Below are 17,372 nucleotides of genomic sequence, written 5' to 3'. Positions count from 1 at the left end.
GCCTGAGTAAAGCCTCATCAGGACATATTGAAAACAGGACTAGTAACCATGCAAGTGTATGACGTTCTAATAAGATGGGCAGTAGGGGTGGATAACCAACAAAGGGCAAAAACTCTAACAGAAATTGACTATCCCAGAATGAGTCCCTTGGATATAAACTGTTACAATTGTGGACAAAGGGGACACATATCAAAAACTTGTAGGGCACCGCAACAAGGGCCCCGGGGAACGGGAGTCCGTTATCAGATTACTCGGTGTAGCAACTGTCAGAGACCCGGACACTCATGGGATCGGTGTTGGGCCCCGGGAGGGGGACAGGAAGGCGGAACCAAGGGACAAGGAATGAAGAAGGGAATAGCAGGACACCAGGAAGTTCTAAATGAGGGATGGCTGAGTGGAAGGGAGTGGAACAGCCTCAAGCGCCTACTACAGGAACAATGCAACAGGCCGGTCCCCGTGGCAAATGGTGACGTGGGGGCGGACTCTCGGATGTATATTAAGGCAGTGTTAGGGGGCCGGCACTGTAATATGTTGATAGACACCGGGGCGAGCGTCTCCGTCACCGACATTCCATTGCCCATAACTAAATGGGAATTAACAATGCAAGGGTTAGGGGGAGGAGTGGTAAAGGCTCACTGCAGTGAGACCACCATATTAGAAGTAAAGGATATGATGATTCCAATTCAAATTTGGGTAACTACACGAGGAAATGCAGGGGACACGGGGACTATATTGGGACTTGATTTGATGCAACAATTGGGAGCATTGGTAGATACGAAGAAAGAAGTCATTTTATGGACTCACAGGTATCATCCTAGCCGGGGAATACTAAAACCCGGAGCAATGGGAGTATATGTAGGAGCTCTCACACCCATGAACATGAATTGGGACAAGCAGGGTGGATGGGGAGTTATATGCTAGCAATATACGTTGTGGGCCAGGCACAAACAAGGATGTGGGTTAGTCCAAGTAGCCCGAGGTTGTGCCAGGACCAGAACACCACCCTGTTCGACAGTACCCGATAAAACAAGAAGCGGTAGAAGCCGTTAAATTAATCATATCAGAATTAGAAGAACAGGGTATTTATTGTCAGAGGAGCAGTGAGTACCACCAACTCACCAATGTGGCCAGTTAAGAAACCTGATGGTTCCTACAGGCTAACTATAGATTACACTGCGTTGAATGCAGTTACGCCCAAACAGTATCCGATAGTAGCCAGTCCTAAACGGATTAACGCGCACGGGCCCTGGTACAAGTACTAGATATCATCCAAGCAGCAGGGCTGAAATTAAACCCTCGGAAAGCACAGGTTGGACAATTGGAAGTCCATTATTTGGGCTATGTACTGACACAGGGTACTAAATGCCTACCAGAAGATAGGAAATTGACAATTTTAAATTTACCCCGCCCACAGTACGTTAAGGAAGTTCGACAAGTTCTGGGACTATTCAACTACTGCCGCAATTTTATTTTGAACTATTCACGAATAGTAGCTCCAATACAAGATCTGACCAAAGTGGGGAGACCTTCCCTGACAAATTAAGGGAAGGCGAATGGACCCAACAGTGTGAGGAAGCTTTTATATCAACTCGCATTGAGGATGTAATGTATGATAACGTGCAACATGAGCTTGTACCGGTAGTACTAGATTTAACCGATACAGCCCTACCCACATGGTGTTCTAAGAAAACTCAACAATTATATCAACACCTCCAAATTCAAGTGTTAAAACAAGGCGCGACATGGAATGGAGGTGGACATCGTAAAAGAGATAGACAAATGTGGAGAAGTAAAAGGTCTGTGATAAACGATATAGCAGCTGCCTTTAATACGGGTGCCTCAGTTGTTAACACCATTGATTTGGCAACATTAGATCAAAAGGTCAGAGATTTAGGGTCTCGCATTGAAGATATATTACAAAAAATAAATGAAAATACGGATGAGGAATTGTCTGAGGATCAAATGCTGACCATACATTTGCAAAAGATAGCTACAGTGCTAGAAACACATGCCCAATCCATTAATAAAAAAGAGGAATATAACGCATCTCAGCAGGCGGCTGCTAATGACATCTGCAGTACATATGGTAACTGGATTGTGGAACAGACATGAGAGAACCTAGCCCAGATACAGGCTGGGGAAGTACCCTTATGGATAACGAGTCAACAACTGAGGGTGAACCTGACCCGTGGGCATGATAGAAGTGGTACCTCCAAGCGGCTGTGAGCAAACAGCAACATCACCCCTTGCCAATTCAGGGCAATGGTGCGGGTGTACCCCACTCAAGTGGAGTGTAAACCTGACGGAGGAGGGCTCCTAGGGTTGGTACTAGTAATACCGGTGATGGCACCCGAAACCCAGGGACAAGAGGTGTACCAAGTACAGAATATTGGGGTAGTGAAGGAAGGAATGCACATATCCCATCACAATATGTTACCATATGCTGTAAAAATTAAAGGGAATTTGGCTGAATCAAAATTAGAGGGTTGTGTTACTAGACATGCTATCACTGTATGTCCACACAGCCCAGAAGCACAGAGTGGGTTTAACAATAAGAACATAAGAAATAGGAGCAGGAGTAGGCCAATCGACCCCTCGAGCCTGCTCCGCCATTCAATAAGATCATGGCTGATCTGATCCTAACCCCAAATCTAAATTCATGTCCAATTTCCTGCCCGCTCCCCGTAACCCCTAATTCCCTTTACTTCTAGGAAACTGTCGATTTCTGTTTTAAATTTATTCAATGATGTAGCTTCCACAGCTTCCTGGGGCAGCAAATTCCACAGACCTACTACCCTCTGAGTGAAGAAGTTTCTCCTCATCTCAGTTTTGAAAGAGCAGCCCCTTATTCTAAGATTATGCCCCCTAGTTCTAGTTTCACCCATCCTTGGGAACATCATCACCGCATCCACCCGATCAAGCCCCTTCACAATCTTATATGTTTCAATAAGATCGCCTCTCATTCTTCTGAACTCCAATGAGTAAAGTCCCAATCTACTCAACCTCTCCTCATATGTCCGCCCCTCATCCCCAGGATTAACCGAGTGAACCTTCTTTGTACTGCCTCAAGAGCAAGTATGTCTTTTCTTAAGTATGGACACCAAAATTGTATGCAGTATTCCAGATGCAGTATCACCAATACCTTATATAACTGCAGCAATACCTCCCTGTTTTTATATTCTATCCCCCTAGCAATAAAAGCCAACATTCCATTGGCCTTCTTGATCACCTGCTGCACCTGCATACTAACTTTTTGATTTTCTTGCACTTGGACCCCCAGATCCCTTTGTACTGCAGTACTTTCCAGTTTCTTGCCATTAAGATAATAACTTGCTCTCTGATTTTTCCTGCCAAAGTGCATAACCTCACATTTTCCAATATTGTATTGCATCTGCCAAATCTCCGCCCACTCACCCAGCCTGTCTATATCGGTACCAATCAGGATATTAATTGTACCATGGAGGCCCTAGGGGCGGATCTAAAACCCACTCAAGTGGCATATGCCGGAAAGGGCGAATACTGTGTTACAACTAATTTGAAAACATTTAAATATGCCAATCTAACTTGTGATATTTTAAGTCCAGAGTTCTGCTTCATTCCTGAAGTCCCGGTTCGTATTGGACCCGAGGAACTGGTAGAGATACACCGGCATAACCACACTACCTTACAAGTTTCTGAGGATATCAAAAAGGACTTAAAAGAATATCAGGACACATTTGGGTATCTGATACCCCTGTTGCCTTAATACTTGAAAGCATTGCGAATGGAGATACGCCTCTCCCAGAAGATTTATTATAACCTACAACAGAACAATAAAAACATTAAGCATGACATTGACCAAATTAAAGTCACCACTTGGTGGGATGACCTCTGGAATTGGGGACTGAATATACAGATTCATCCTTGGATTAGATTAATTTCATATGTATTAGTCGTAGTGCAGTTTGTTGTAATGTGCTTCTTGATTTTCATGGCATGTAATAAATGTCGTAAGCAGAGGATGAAGGGTTTGGCAAAGGCAGTAAAACAGAGCCTGGGTGAGAATGTCCCCATTGTCTCTGTGATTTCAACTAAGAACACATCTTAATGGTACCGGGAGTAGCACCCGCTGGGGTAAGGTGCATGTGAAAGGGGAGACAATCATAGTTTGATAGGATTATCAGATGCTCTGCCTCTCTTCCACCCGGACTGGTGGCCACCACGAAGGGAACCTGGTTAAGATGAGGTACAGCATCTTGCATATGTAAATATCCAGGGGATGCCTAGGTGCTTGCAAGAGGGCAACACTGAGCAGGGCAACCATGGGTGACGGATAAAGGTTGGCAATCTTGGGCTTAGCCAAGAGCCAAAAGGGGGGATATTGTAGGGATAAAATTTGGATTAAGGGATATAAAGGGGTGGGCCCCAATCTCGAGTTCAAACAGCAAGCCTAGTAGTTGATTGATTAACCCTATAAACCAATGATGTATCAATATTACCATGAAAACACCCCCATTAGTAATTAGTGGGTGTTGTCTAACAAACTGTATAAACTAAGTTGTATTGTCACTTTTCCTTTGAGAACGAGGTCTCCAGCTGGGGTGGCTGAGATTGTTCTCCCGTGTGCACTCGTAATAAACTATTGATCTGGGTAACACCTGAGTCTGTTAGTTCTGTTTTACCTTCCAGATTTTTCCGCGCTTACAGTTGGCGTTGCTGGCAAGGCGAGCATTTGTTGCCCATCCCTGATTGCCCTTGAGAAGGTGGTGGTGAGCTGCCTTCTTGAACCGCTGCAGTCCGTGTGGTGAAGGTTCTCCCACAGTGCTGTTAGGTAGGGAGTTCCAGGATTTTGACCCAGCGACGATGAAGGAACGGCGATATATTTCCAAGTTGGGATGGTGTATGACTTGGAGGGGAGCCTGCAGGTGGTGTTATTCCCATGTGCCTGCTGCCATTGTCCTTCTAGGTGGTAGAGGTCGTGGGATTGGGAGGTGCTGTCAAGAAGCCTTGGCGAGTTGCTGCAGTGCATCCTGTAGATGGTACACACTGCAGCCACGGTACGTGGTGGTGAAGAGAGTGAATGTTTCGGGTGGTGGATAGAGTGCCAATCAAGCGGGCTGCTTTGTCCAGGATGGTGTTGAGCTTCTTGAGTGTTGTTGGAGCTGCACTCATCCAAGCAAGTGGAGAGTCTTCTATCACACTCCTGACTCGTGCCTTGTGGATGATGGAAAGGCTTTGGGGTGTCAGGAGGTGAGTCACTCGCCGCAGAATACCCAGCCTCTGACCTGCTCTTGTAGCCACGGTATTTATGTGGCTGGTCCAGTTAAGTTTCTGGTTAATGGTGACCATTGGATGATGATGGTGGGGGATTCGGCGATGGTAATGCCATTGAATGTCAAGGGGAGGTGGTTAGACTCTCTCTTGTTGGAGATGGTCATTGCCTGGCACTTGCCTGGACGGATGTTACTTGCCACTTATCAGCCCAAGCCTGGATGTTGTCCAAGTCTTGCTGCATTCGGGCACGGACTGCTTCATTATCTGAGGGGTTGCGAATGCAATTGAACACTGTGCAATCATCAGTGAACATCCCCATTTCTGACCTTATGATGGAGGGAAGGTCATTGGTGAAGCAGCTGAAGATGGTTGGGCATAGGACACTGCCCTGAGGAACTCCTGTAGCAATGTCCTAGGGTTAAGATGATTGGCCTCCAACAGCCACTACCATCTTCCTTTGTGCTAGGTATGACTCCAGCCACTGGAGAGCTTTCCAAGCTGAAAGTCCATCTGAATTCTATGCTTTCAAATCAACTCTACCTGAAATTTTTTTCTACATCAAATATTCCTCTGCATTGTGTCCAACCTATTTAAAGTGGTCATTGCAGGATTTAAAACATCATTGGGCTGACTTTAACTTTTAGTAATGTTAGAAAACAGTCAGTAGTGGATTGTCTAGGGTGTATAACAGCGACCAATCTGCTACTACCTATTTTCCACCACCATCGAAAGTTAAAATCAGCCCTCATATTTTGTATCACTTCCTTATTATGATACCAATGAACTGAGCTTTCTATTGATACCCCATATGTATACAGCAACTTAAATTATATTCTTCAAGCTGCAGATAATAATGCTGTCTATTATTCACCTCCTCAGGATGTCCCAAAGCACTTCACAACCAATTAATTACCTTTGAAAAGCAGTAATTGTTGCTACATAGGCAAATACAGCAGCCAATTTGTGCACAGCAAGATCTCACAAACAGCAAACGAGGTGAATGACCACTTAATCTGTTCTTGGCGGTGTTGGCGGATAAATATTGGGCAAGACACTTGGACTGACAGTTGTGGCTTCAGTTTAACATCTCAATCAAAAGATGGCACCTCTGACAATGCAGCATTCTCTCATTACTGCACAGAAGTATCAGCTTAGATCATGTATTCAAGAGATGAGGTGAGAGTAACTGCACTTGACATCAAGGCAGCATTTGACCGTGTGGCTGCAATACCCTTGACTGAGTTGTCTGCTAACACTCATTGTCTGGGCTCACAAAAGAAGAATGACCCCTTGGTTGAGGTTCTAAAAGGCTACTGGCACATCTTAACTGTGTTACTATTTTGCAACCCCTTTCTAAGAGTTATGTTGGGTACTCTACATTTGATTAAAGTTAGAGGGAGGAGATAGTAGACATTTATAAAGTTAACTTCAATTTATTGTTCCATTATTAGATACAAGACAAAATAGGAAATGATTAAAATATTACAATTTTATGGTATGTAGCATATTCTCACCATAGTCATCAAAATCACTGAAGTATTTTTCTTCAACAGCGGATTGCTTTGCCACCCTGGCAGCAACTGCCATGTGTAATTCATCCTGAATTGAAAATAATATACAAAAATAATATTTGTTATTTTCTTTGTAGACAGGAGTGCATAGACTACTTAAATTAGCAAACAAAAAATTCTGCATTTTTGGGAGGGAGTCTGGCTAATATGGTTTATTTATCAAGATTCCAAAAAATAGCATTGACAAGTCTAATGTCCAAAATTCCAACAAATACTAATAATTCTTTATGGATACTTACCATCATAGTCATATCTATGAGCCGTATTTGTTTAACAGGATAAGAAAATATGGTATTTTGGAATCCACTTTAGCAATTAAATGAAACAATACACCCTTAGGTCCTTAATCTGTAGGACAGTAGCATATTATGAAAGCTTAATGCTGATTTTAGTTTTCTAATGTTTACATGCATCTGTTTAAGAGGATGAAAAGTGATAATCCACAGCTCAAAATTAGTCCAGTATTGTGCTCCAAAAAAATATGTGGATTGGTACAAGCAGATTTCAGTTTTAATCACCAAACAATCTCATAAGAGCTACAGCAGATCAAAGACGTCAGTTAACATAGTCTTAAAAACTGTTAGTCAAAGTCCATTAACGAGAGTATTGTGTCCAGTTCTGGGTACCGCACTTTAGGAAGGATGTGAAGGCCTTAGAGAGGGTGCAGAGGAGATTTACTAGAATGATTCCAGGGATGAGGGACTTCAATTAACTGGATAGACTGGAGAGACTGGGATTGTTCTTCTTGGAACAGAGAAGGTTGAGAGGAGATATGATAGAGGTGTTCAAAATCATGAAGGGTCTAGACAGAGTGGGTAGAGAGAAACTGTTCCCATTGGCGTAAGAGTCAAGAACCAGAGGGCATAGATTTAAGATGATTGGCAAAAGAACCAAAGGTGATATGAGGAAAAACTTTTTTTACACAGCAAGTGGTTGGGATTTGGAATGCACTGCCCGAGGGAGTGGTGGAGGCAGATTCAATCATGGCCTTCAAAATGGAACTGGATAAGTACTTGAAGAGCTTTTTCCCTTCGTTGAGGGTTCTATAACAAAGGGACATAGATTCAAGGTAAAAGGCGGGAGGTTTAGAGGGGATTTGAGAAAGAACTTTTTCACCCAGAGGGTGGTTGGAGTCTGGAACTCACTGCCTGAAAGGGTTGTGGAGGCAGGAACCCTCTCAACATTCAAGAAGCATTTGGATGAGCACTTGAAATGCCATAGCATACAAGGCTACGGACCAAATGCTGGAATATGGGATTAGAGTAGACAGGGCTTGATGGCCGGCGCGGACACGATGGGCCGAAGGGCCTCTATCCGTGCTGTATAACTCTATGACTCTATGAAACGAAAAAATGTGCAGGGCTACGGGGACAGAGCGGGGCAGTGGGACTAATTGGATTGCTCATGCATTGAGCCGGCGCAGACTCAATGGGCCGAATGGCCTCCTTCCGTGCTGTAACCTTCTATGATTCTATGCACTGCTGATTATTAATTATATGGCAGATCTATGTCAGAGACCTGGGCCCCGATATTAGCGTGGAGGCGGGATGGCAGCAGGGGGGTGATTGGACACGCGGGTAACCCGCCCAATAAAAAATGTTCATTTCCCATGCGATCACAAGTCAATTGGAGCCACTTAACATGGCTTCCAGGTTTGCCATCCGAAAGCTGAACAGCGGGCGGACTGCGCACCTGCATGCAGCTGGAGGAGCTCTACTTAAAGGGGCAGTCCTCAAATGGCTGCTCCTGAACCAAACACCCACACACCACAATGGAGCAGCAGAGGGGTAAGGCTGCTCCAAGATTCAGCGATGCCTCACTCCAGGTGCTACTGGATGAGGAGGAGGAGGGATACCTTTTCCCCGGCAGATGGGAGGAAGTGGCCTGCCTCCGCCACCAAGGCGGCCTGGCTCAAGGTGGCAGAGGAGGTCACCAGCAGCAGCATCATCTCCCGCACCTGGAACCAGTGCAGGAAACTTAAGGCTCATCCTCAACTTACCTGCACTTCCTCACCTCCCCATTACTCACCCCACCATTACCACTCAACCCAATCCTCATACAATGTCATGGCTCTGTCTCACACTCACCCTCTGTTGCATCTCTTTCACGGTCAGCCGCACCCAAACCAATGCATTCCTCGGTTGGCCGCGTCACCATCCTCACTCACGCGTCTGCACTTTCTCCCCTAATAGGAGAAGAGGGCCCAGAATGCACGGGAGAGGGCGAGGACCGGAGGGGGGCCGCAACAAATCGTCGTCCTTACAGACACGGAGCAGGAGGCGCTGGAGCTCAGCAGAAGCCTCCAGTGCCTGTCCGTTGGGGATGCTGAGACTGGCACCCGACAAATGTCTGGTGACAGAACTTTAACATTCAGCACACACAATATGAATTGATGTTAACATGCCTTGCCATCTTCAGCACCTCAGTATGCTCATCGCAACATGACACGTCTGTGATGATGCTTAATATTGTCTTCTGTTCATTTACAGGGCCTTCAGCGACTGCAGAGGGCGATTCTTTAGAGGTCCTGCCGGCCTCTGAGGGTGCACTGTCATATCTGAGCAAGCCATCCACCAGCGCAGATACTCGCACCTCGGTGGGTCCTCGTCCTCAGATGGTTGGGTTCGCACCTGGTGAGTTACCACACACGAGCACAAGCAGACACTAGTGGCAGGGACAGCTGTGGAGAGTCTGCGTCGGTGGGAGCACCCCTCTCCAGGCTCTGCTCAGCTGGTCACAGATGCTGAACCCTGGGGGCCATCCTTTAAAAGGAGAATGATCGAGGGACAGCAGCACATTTGAGAGGTGCTGGAACAGGTGCCACGCGCACTCTCCACAATAGCGCAGAGTATGGAGGAGTCCAATTCCTGCATGAGTGGAATGGTAGCACAGGTACGGGAGGGCATCTCTGAAACTGTCATGGGTAATTGCGGGAATGTCTGCGATGGAGAGAAGGTTAGACTCCATTGAGCTTCAAGCATGGCTCACAAATGAGTCCATTCAGGCCCTGACAACAGCCGTTCGGACTCAGTGAACAACATTCTGCCGCCTTAAAGACAGGCAGATACACGAGCACTGGCCTTACGAAGTTTCACACATATCCTCCAAATTGTTGTCCAGCAGAGTGAAGGGAGTGGTGTGGGCCTGGCCCAGGGGAGGGATGATGGCGAAAGGGGACATGGAAGTGGGGACACTCAAAAGCGCTCCCACGTTTCACCCATTGCCCCCCTCTCAACCAGTACCCGCAATGCTGCCTCCTCTCTAGGTGGCCGAGTCTGCCCCTGCACAGGCAAAGGTTTTGTATGCACAAGGGTGTTTGACGGTTGGTCATGTTTTTATTTATATTAGCTTTTTGTTACACTCACATTAAATATTATTATTGTCACCACTACTGCCATGTCTTGCCCATTCTTGATTGGGTTCTGTAATAGGATCCTTTCATGAGGTTCACCATGAGCGGCAACACTTGGTGCCACCCATTGGGTCACTCTAGAGTGGGTATATGTGCAGTTGCAGGCCTGTTTTGTCCGGGGGGAGGGGGTGCTGGTGTGGGCGCTGCTCTATCCAGTAGTGTGAGGACTGGACTCTTCACACTTTGATGTTAGGAGAAGCGCTCACATATCAGTGACTCCCTGGCCTCACGAGCAGCCAGGTGAGCTGCTGCTCTGCCCATGGGTTGCTTCTCCTCCTCTGCCTCCTCTTCCTCAAAGTGGGTGGCAGATGTGGATGGGGCCTCCTCAAGCGGCACCCATGTTGTACAGGGCACAACACACAACTATAAAGCGACCCACTTTGTCTGGTGCACATTAAAGCACTCCCCCAGAACGATCAAGGCATGCTAAATCGCATCTTGAGCAGCCCTATAGCATGCTGAATTGTACACCCAGTGGCAATGTGGCTGTCGTTGTATCGACGCTGTTGCTCGGTGATAGGGTTCCTCAGAGGTGTCATGAGCCACGTGTGCAGGGGATATCCCTTGTCCCCGAGGAGCCAGCCCTTAAGGGTGTTCGGTGTGTGGAAGAGGGGCGGGATGTTGAATTCCCGGAGGATGAAGGAATTGTGGCAGCTGCCAGGGAATCTGGCGCACACGTGAAGGAATCTTTTGCAGTGGTCACAAACGAGCTCAGTGTTGATGGAGTGATACTCCTTACTGTTGATGAACAGTCCTGGCTCGTCTGGAGGTGCTCTGATTGCTATACGCGTGCTATCGATTGCACCCTGCAACCATGGAAGGCCAGCCACAGAGTAGAATCCCACTGCCCTCTCCGTCTGGCTGAGGTCGTCCATGGAGAAGTTGACATAGTGCAAGGGCCTGCGAAACAAGCCGTCGGTGACCTGCCTTATGCACTTGTGTGCAGACGACTGAGACACCCCGGCGATGTCCCTGGTGACACCCTGGAATGACCCAGAGGCGAAGAAGTTGAGGGCAGTGGTTAACTTTGACAGTGACAGGTAGGGAGATGCTGCTCGGCCCAGCCGGGAGCAGCTTGGCATGAAGGAGGCTGTGACTACCTGGCGACTCACTCTCAGCCTCCGTATACACTGCTCCTCAGAGAGGTCCAGGAAGCTGAGCCTCGGTCTAGATCCTGTGGTGAGGGTATTGCCTCCTGCGACATCGCTCTCTCTGTTGTTGCCCTCTGTGCTCTTGTGCAGGTGCCTGTGGCGCAGCACCGTGTTGTGGAGCTCCACGTTGCGGAGGTGGACGTCGTGCCTGGCGAGGTTGGTGATGTTGCTTGTCCTCGGATGTAATGGTGAATGCAGCCATGGCGCCCACCCCCCCCACCCCGCCATCCTGACGGTGTGAGTTTGAGGGAGTCCGCAAAGTCGTTAAATCTGTTTGAACAGCAGGATTTTGAGTGGAAAGCAAGAATTTTCAGTCCAAACACAAAGATCTTGCAGCCAAAACATTGTCTCACAAAACAGAGTATCCTGCTGCAATAAGTGACCTTTTATCCCCATCTGTCAATTAAGCATTTGAATCTCCCACTGGTTGCTGGCTGAAACACGTCTGTTGCAACATGGAGTGTTGCATGGGAAACATGCTGAGGATCCTTCACAATCGCACCCCTGCCAAAATCTGGAGAAAATTAAGTACCTCAAGTACTTAAACTACCTCAACAACTATGTGAAGTATCTTCCCGCTGGCTTTAATTGCTGGTGGGACTTCCACATTCGGGAGGCACACGCGCACCCAGACACTTCAATGGGGAACCGGAAGTCAGTGGGTTGGAGCCGGGCTCCGAACCTAAATCGGGGAAATCCCGTTCTCGAAGTCCCCCCGCCCCCAACGCACCCGCAATTTCCCCGTAAAATTGAGCCCATGGTATTTTTAGGTCAAAACACACAAATCATTCAATAGAAATTCAAAAGCCCAGTGTTTCAGTGTCAGATTCATACTCACACTTGAAGATTTTTTTTGTGGCCAAGATTAGCGTGCATGAATCCTAAAGCTAACAATACAGTATAAATGAAAGTGAAAAGATTAAAAAAAGGAATAGAACTAGATAATTGCTTTTGACAGTAATCCAGATAGCCATAAACAAAATCTGTGCTTTTATTTTAATTACTAGCTGATTCCCTGTGACGTTGCTCACCAACAGTCTAGAACATTGTTGTGATGTTCAGCTGTTAAACTAGCCTATCCCTTTAAAGTCACAATTCAGGTTCTCCCTATGGGAAAGTGGTCTGAATAGCTGCATCCGAAGGTCATTCAGAAGCTAATTTGCTGTTCTGTTGGAGGTTTCTCTAAATTGACTCCTCTTCTTGGGGAGAGGCCAGATCATCTGAAGATCAGGAAAAAAAAAGCAAGAAATATTGGTGAACGGTTGTTTTTCAGACTGGATGGGAGTATACAGTAGTGTCCCCCAGGGGTTGGTTATTAGGACCATTGCTCTTTTTGATATATATTAATGACCTGGACTTGAGTACAGGGGGTATAATTTCAGAATTTGTAGATGACACCAAACATGAAAATGTGGTAAACAGTGAAGAGGATAGCAGCAGACTTCAAAGGGACATAGATAGAATGGTGAAATGGGCAGACACTTGGTAGATCATAGAATCATAGAATGGTTACAGCACAGAAGGAGGCCATTCGGCCCATAAGAAATAGGAGCAGGAGTAGGCCAATCGGCCCCTCGAGCCTGCTCTGCCATTCAATAAGATCATGGCTGATCTGATCCTAACCTCAAATCTAAATTCATGTCCAATTTCCTGCCCGCTCCCCGTAACCCCTAATTCCCTTTACTTCTAGGAAACTGTCTATTTCTGTTTTAAATTTATTTAATGATGTAGCTTCCACAGCTTCCTGGAGCAGCAAATTCCACAGACCTACTGAGTGAAGAAGTTTCTCCTCATCTCAGTTTTGAAAGAGCAGCCCCTTATTCTAAGATTATGCCTCCTAGTTCTAGTTTCACCCATCCTTGGGAACATCCTTACCGCATCCACCCGATCAAGCCCCTTCACAATCTTATATGTTTCAATAAGATCGCCTCTCATTCTTCTGAACTCCAATGAGTAGAGTCCCAATCTACTCAACCTCTCCTCATATGTCCGCCCCCTCATCCCCGGGATTAGCCGAGTGAACCTTCTTTGTACTGCCTCAAGAGCAAGTATGTCTTTTCTTAAGTATGGACACCAAAACTGTATGCAGTATTCCAGGTGCAGTCTCACCAATACCTTATATAACTGCAGCAATACCTCCCTGTTTTTATATTCTATCCCCCTAGCAATAAAAGCCAACATTCCGTTGGCCTTCTTGATCACCTGCTGCACCTGCATACTAACTTTTTGATTTTCTTGCACTCTCTGCAAGGGCAATCCAGCTAGTCCCACTCCCCTGCCATTTCCCTGTAACTCTGCAAATTTTTTCCAAGTACTTATCCGATTCCCTTTTGAAAGCCACGATTGAATCTGCCTCCACCGCCCCCTCAGGCAGTGCATTCCAGATCATAACCACTCGCTGTGTAAAAAAGTTTATCCTCATGTCGTCTTTGGTTCTTTTGCCAATCAGCTTAAATCTGTGAAATTGATGATGAAATTTAATGCAGGGAAGTGTGAAGTGATGCATTTTGGAAGGAAGAATGAGGAGGGGCAATATAAATTAAATGTTACAATTTTAAAGAAGGTGCAGGAACAAAGACACCTGGGAGTTCACAAACAAACATCCATGAAGGTGGCAGGCTGTTAAAAAAAGCTTTATAAATAGAGGCATAGAGTACAAAAGTATGGGACTTATGGTAAACCGTTATAAATCACTCATTAGGCCTCAGTTGGTATATTGTGTCCAATTCTGGGCACCACACTTTAGGAAGGATGTCAAGGCCTTGGATAGGGTGCAGAGGACATTTACTGAAATGGTACCAGGGATGAGGGACTTCAGTTATGTGGAGAGACGAGAGAAGCTGGGTTTATTCTCCTTAGAGCAGAGAAGGTTAAGCGGAGATTTAACAGAGGTGTTCAAAATTATGAGGTGTCTTGATAAGAGTAGATAGGGAAAAATTGTTTCCACTGGCAGGAGGATATAGATTTAAGATAATTGACAAAAGAATCAGGGGAGAGATGAGGAGAAATTTTCTTTCACAGTGAGTTGTTATCATCTGGAATGCACTGCCTGAAAAGGTGATGGAAACAGATTCCATAGTAACTTTCAAAAGAGAATTGGATATATATATGGGAAAAGGAAAAAAATGAAGGGCTATGTGGAAAGAGCAGGTGAGTGGGACTAATTGGATAGCTCTTTCAAAGGCCTGGCACAGGCATGATAAGCTGAATGGCCTCCTTCTGTGCTGTATGATTCTATGACCATCTTTCTCTTTTATTCATCAATTATTTGGAGGTCCAGACCACTTTGCTGGCCTGGGATTAGGGCCTGGGATGTTGGCAGATAGATGGGGTGAGCGATTATAAGGGAAGAGAGGTGTTACAGGATGAAAAATACCGATTTTTATGAGAGGACATACCAGAAGGAGCAATAGCGTCAGGGTGGGAAATTGTACTCTCCTACCAGGGGCCACACAGAATATCTCGTTGAAGACTCAGAGCAGAGAAGAAAAAAAAAAGTGTTTCCACAGAATCACACCATGGCCAGAGCTCTAACTGGATACTGACTTAAAGCAGTTCTTTTACAGTATCGCAGCAGCACAGATTGTCACATGAATAGAAAAATCTGATTAAACAAAGGGGGCTGGATAGGGTGGATGCTGAGAGGCTGTTTCCCCTGGCTGGAGAGTCTAGAACTAGAGGGCATAATCGCATGATAAGAGGTCGGCCATTTAAGACTGAGATGAGGAGGAATTTCTTCACACAAAGGGTTGTGAAATCTTTGGAATTCTCCACCCCAGAGGGCTGTGGATGCTGAGTCGTTGAGTATATTCAAGGCTGAGATAGATAGATTTTTGGACTCCAGGGGAATCAAGGGATCGGGCAGGAAAGTGGAGTTGAGGTTGAAGATCAGCCATGATCTGACTGAATGCTCGAGGGGCCGTATGGCCTACTCTTGCTCCTATTTCTTATGTTCTTATGTACTAAAGCAGGAATATCAAACATTGTACATTTTCATATGCATAATAGAACCATTTTAAAAAAAGGCAAATTGTCTCAGCATTTTTGTGGAAGTCAAATATTGTAATCTTTCTTTTATTCAGCTCAAAGAAAAATTATATTTTGCATTGAAATAATCCTTTTACTAAAAATAAGTTGCCTTTTTGGATATTTAAAACTTTATCTGTTTTTAAAACCATCCTTTTGGCTAGGATTTCTGATAGAATAATAATACTTTTCTCTCAAATAATGTCTTTTACTATTACACAATTATTTTAAATTGCCTTAAACACCAAGGATGACATTACTTAAATACAATTAACAAATTATTCAATTCTGAAATTGTACTTCACGCCTATGAGAAAGCTACAACACATTTTTACAAATTTCGAGCTATATAGTACCATACCTGAAACATAGTTCTTTTAGAGACTTTAGGGCTTTTCACGTAGGCTAAAGTGGTACTAAAATTATCTTCATCTGACATTCTTTTTGTATTTACAAGATCTGTAGGAAACAAATGCAGAATTTAAATTTGATGCATTAAATGTTAAAGCACTGAAAGTTGATAGTTCAATTTTTGAACTCATACTAAATATTCAGAAACCATACAGCCATCCTCAGCCGACAACCACACATACACACTTTCCAACTTGTAAAGTTTTTCCCCTCCTTAGCTCAGAAATGCTGAATCAACTTCAGTGTCCCTAAAGTAACCAGGAATCAAACTCCATTTCTTTCTGATTTTTATAGCTGTGTCAGAAAGTTGTGGGTTCAAGTACCACTCTAGAGACTTGATACTCCAGTGCAGTACCGAGGGAGTGCTGCACTGTCGGAGGTGCCGTCTTTCTGATGAGACGTTAGACCGAGGCCCCGCCTTCCCTCTCAGGTGGACGTAAATGATCCCATGGCACTATTTTGAAGACGAGCAGGGGAGTTTTCCCCTGTGTCGTGGCTAATATTTAGTGCTCAACCAACATTACTAAAAAAGATTATCTGGTCAATATCACAATGCTGTTTGTGGGATAATGCTGCATTACAGCAGTGACTACACTTCAAATGTACTTAATTGGCTGTAAAGCAATTTGGGACATCCTGAGGTCATGAAAGACGCTATATAAATGCAAGCCTTTCTTTCTTTATAAGCCAGTGGGAGAGTGAGGTGAACTTCCTTTAATTCAAATACAAATCAATCTGCCCTTCAAATTCATGAACCTAACATTCTGCAACTCATATATCCGAAGTCATATAGAATCATAGAAGTTACAACATGGAAACAGGCCCTTCGGCCCAACATGTCCATGTCACCCAGTTTATACCACTAAGCTGGTCCCAATTTCCTGCACTTGGCCCATATCCCTCTATACCCATCTTACCCATGTAACTGTCCAAATGCTTTTTAAAAGACAAAATTGTACCCGCCTCTACTACTGCCTCTGGCAACTCGTTCCAGACACTCACCACACTTTGAGTGAAAAAATTGCCCCTCTGGACCCTTTTGTATCTCTCCCCTCTCACCTTAAATCTATGCCCCCTCGTTATAGACTCCCCTACCTTTGGGAAAAGATTTTGACTATCTACCTTATCTATGACCCTCATTATTTTATAGACTTCTATAAGATCACCCCTTAACCTCCTACTCTCCAGGGAAAAAAGTTTTGTGAGAGGAAAATCATGTCTCACGAATTTGATTGAGTTTTTTGAAGGGGTAACCAAGAAGATAGATGAGGGCTGTGCAGTAGACGTGGTCTACATGGACTTCAGCAAAGCATTTGACAAGGTACCGCATGGTAGGTTGTTACATAAGGTTAAATCTCATGGGATCCAAGGTGAGGTAGCCAATTGGATACAAAATTGGCTTGACGACAGAAGACAGAGGGTGGTTGTCGAGGGTTGTTTTTCAAACTGGATGCCTGTGTCCAGCGGTGTGCCTCAGGGATCGGTGCTGGGTCCGCTGTTATTTGTTATTTATATTAATGATTTGGATGAGAATTTAGGAGGCATGGT

General features: G+C 45.2%; 1 protein-coding gene across 7 annotated transcripts in view; it reads right to left on the bottom strand.

Moving 5' to 3' along the window:
* map9 (microtubule-associated protein 9) overlaps positions 1-17,372 on the bottom strand; it is a 232,424-nt gene that overhangs the window by 198,131 nt on the left and 16,921 nt on the right. For all 7 annotated transcript variants that reach the window (XM_067992825.1, XM_067992841.1, XM_067992820.1 and 4 more), the window contains exons 2-3: positions 15,775-15,872; positions 6,768-6,852 (exon numbers count right to left, since the gene is read on the bottom strand). In XM_067992825.1, the coding sequence (XP_067848926.1) occupies positions 6,768-6,852; positions 15,775-15,852 (163 nt within the window). In that variant the 5' untranslated portion in view covers positions 15,853-15,872. The remainder of the gene's footprint in view (positions 1-6,767; positions 6,853-15,774; positions 15,873-17,372) is intronic.

This window comes from Heptranchias perlo, chromosome 1 (genome assembly GCF_035084215.1).
Source record: "Heptranchias perlo isolate sHepPer1 chromosome 1, sHepPer1.hap1, whole genome shotgun sequence".
Classification (NCBI taxonomy): domain Eukaryota; kingdom Metazoa; phylum Chordata; class Chondrichthyes; order Hexanchiformes; family Hexanchidae; genus Heptranchias; species Heptranchias perlo.
Note: the sequence above shows the minus strand (reverse complement) of the source record. Positions and strands in the feature narration are given on the sequence as shown.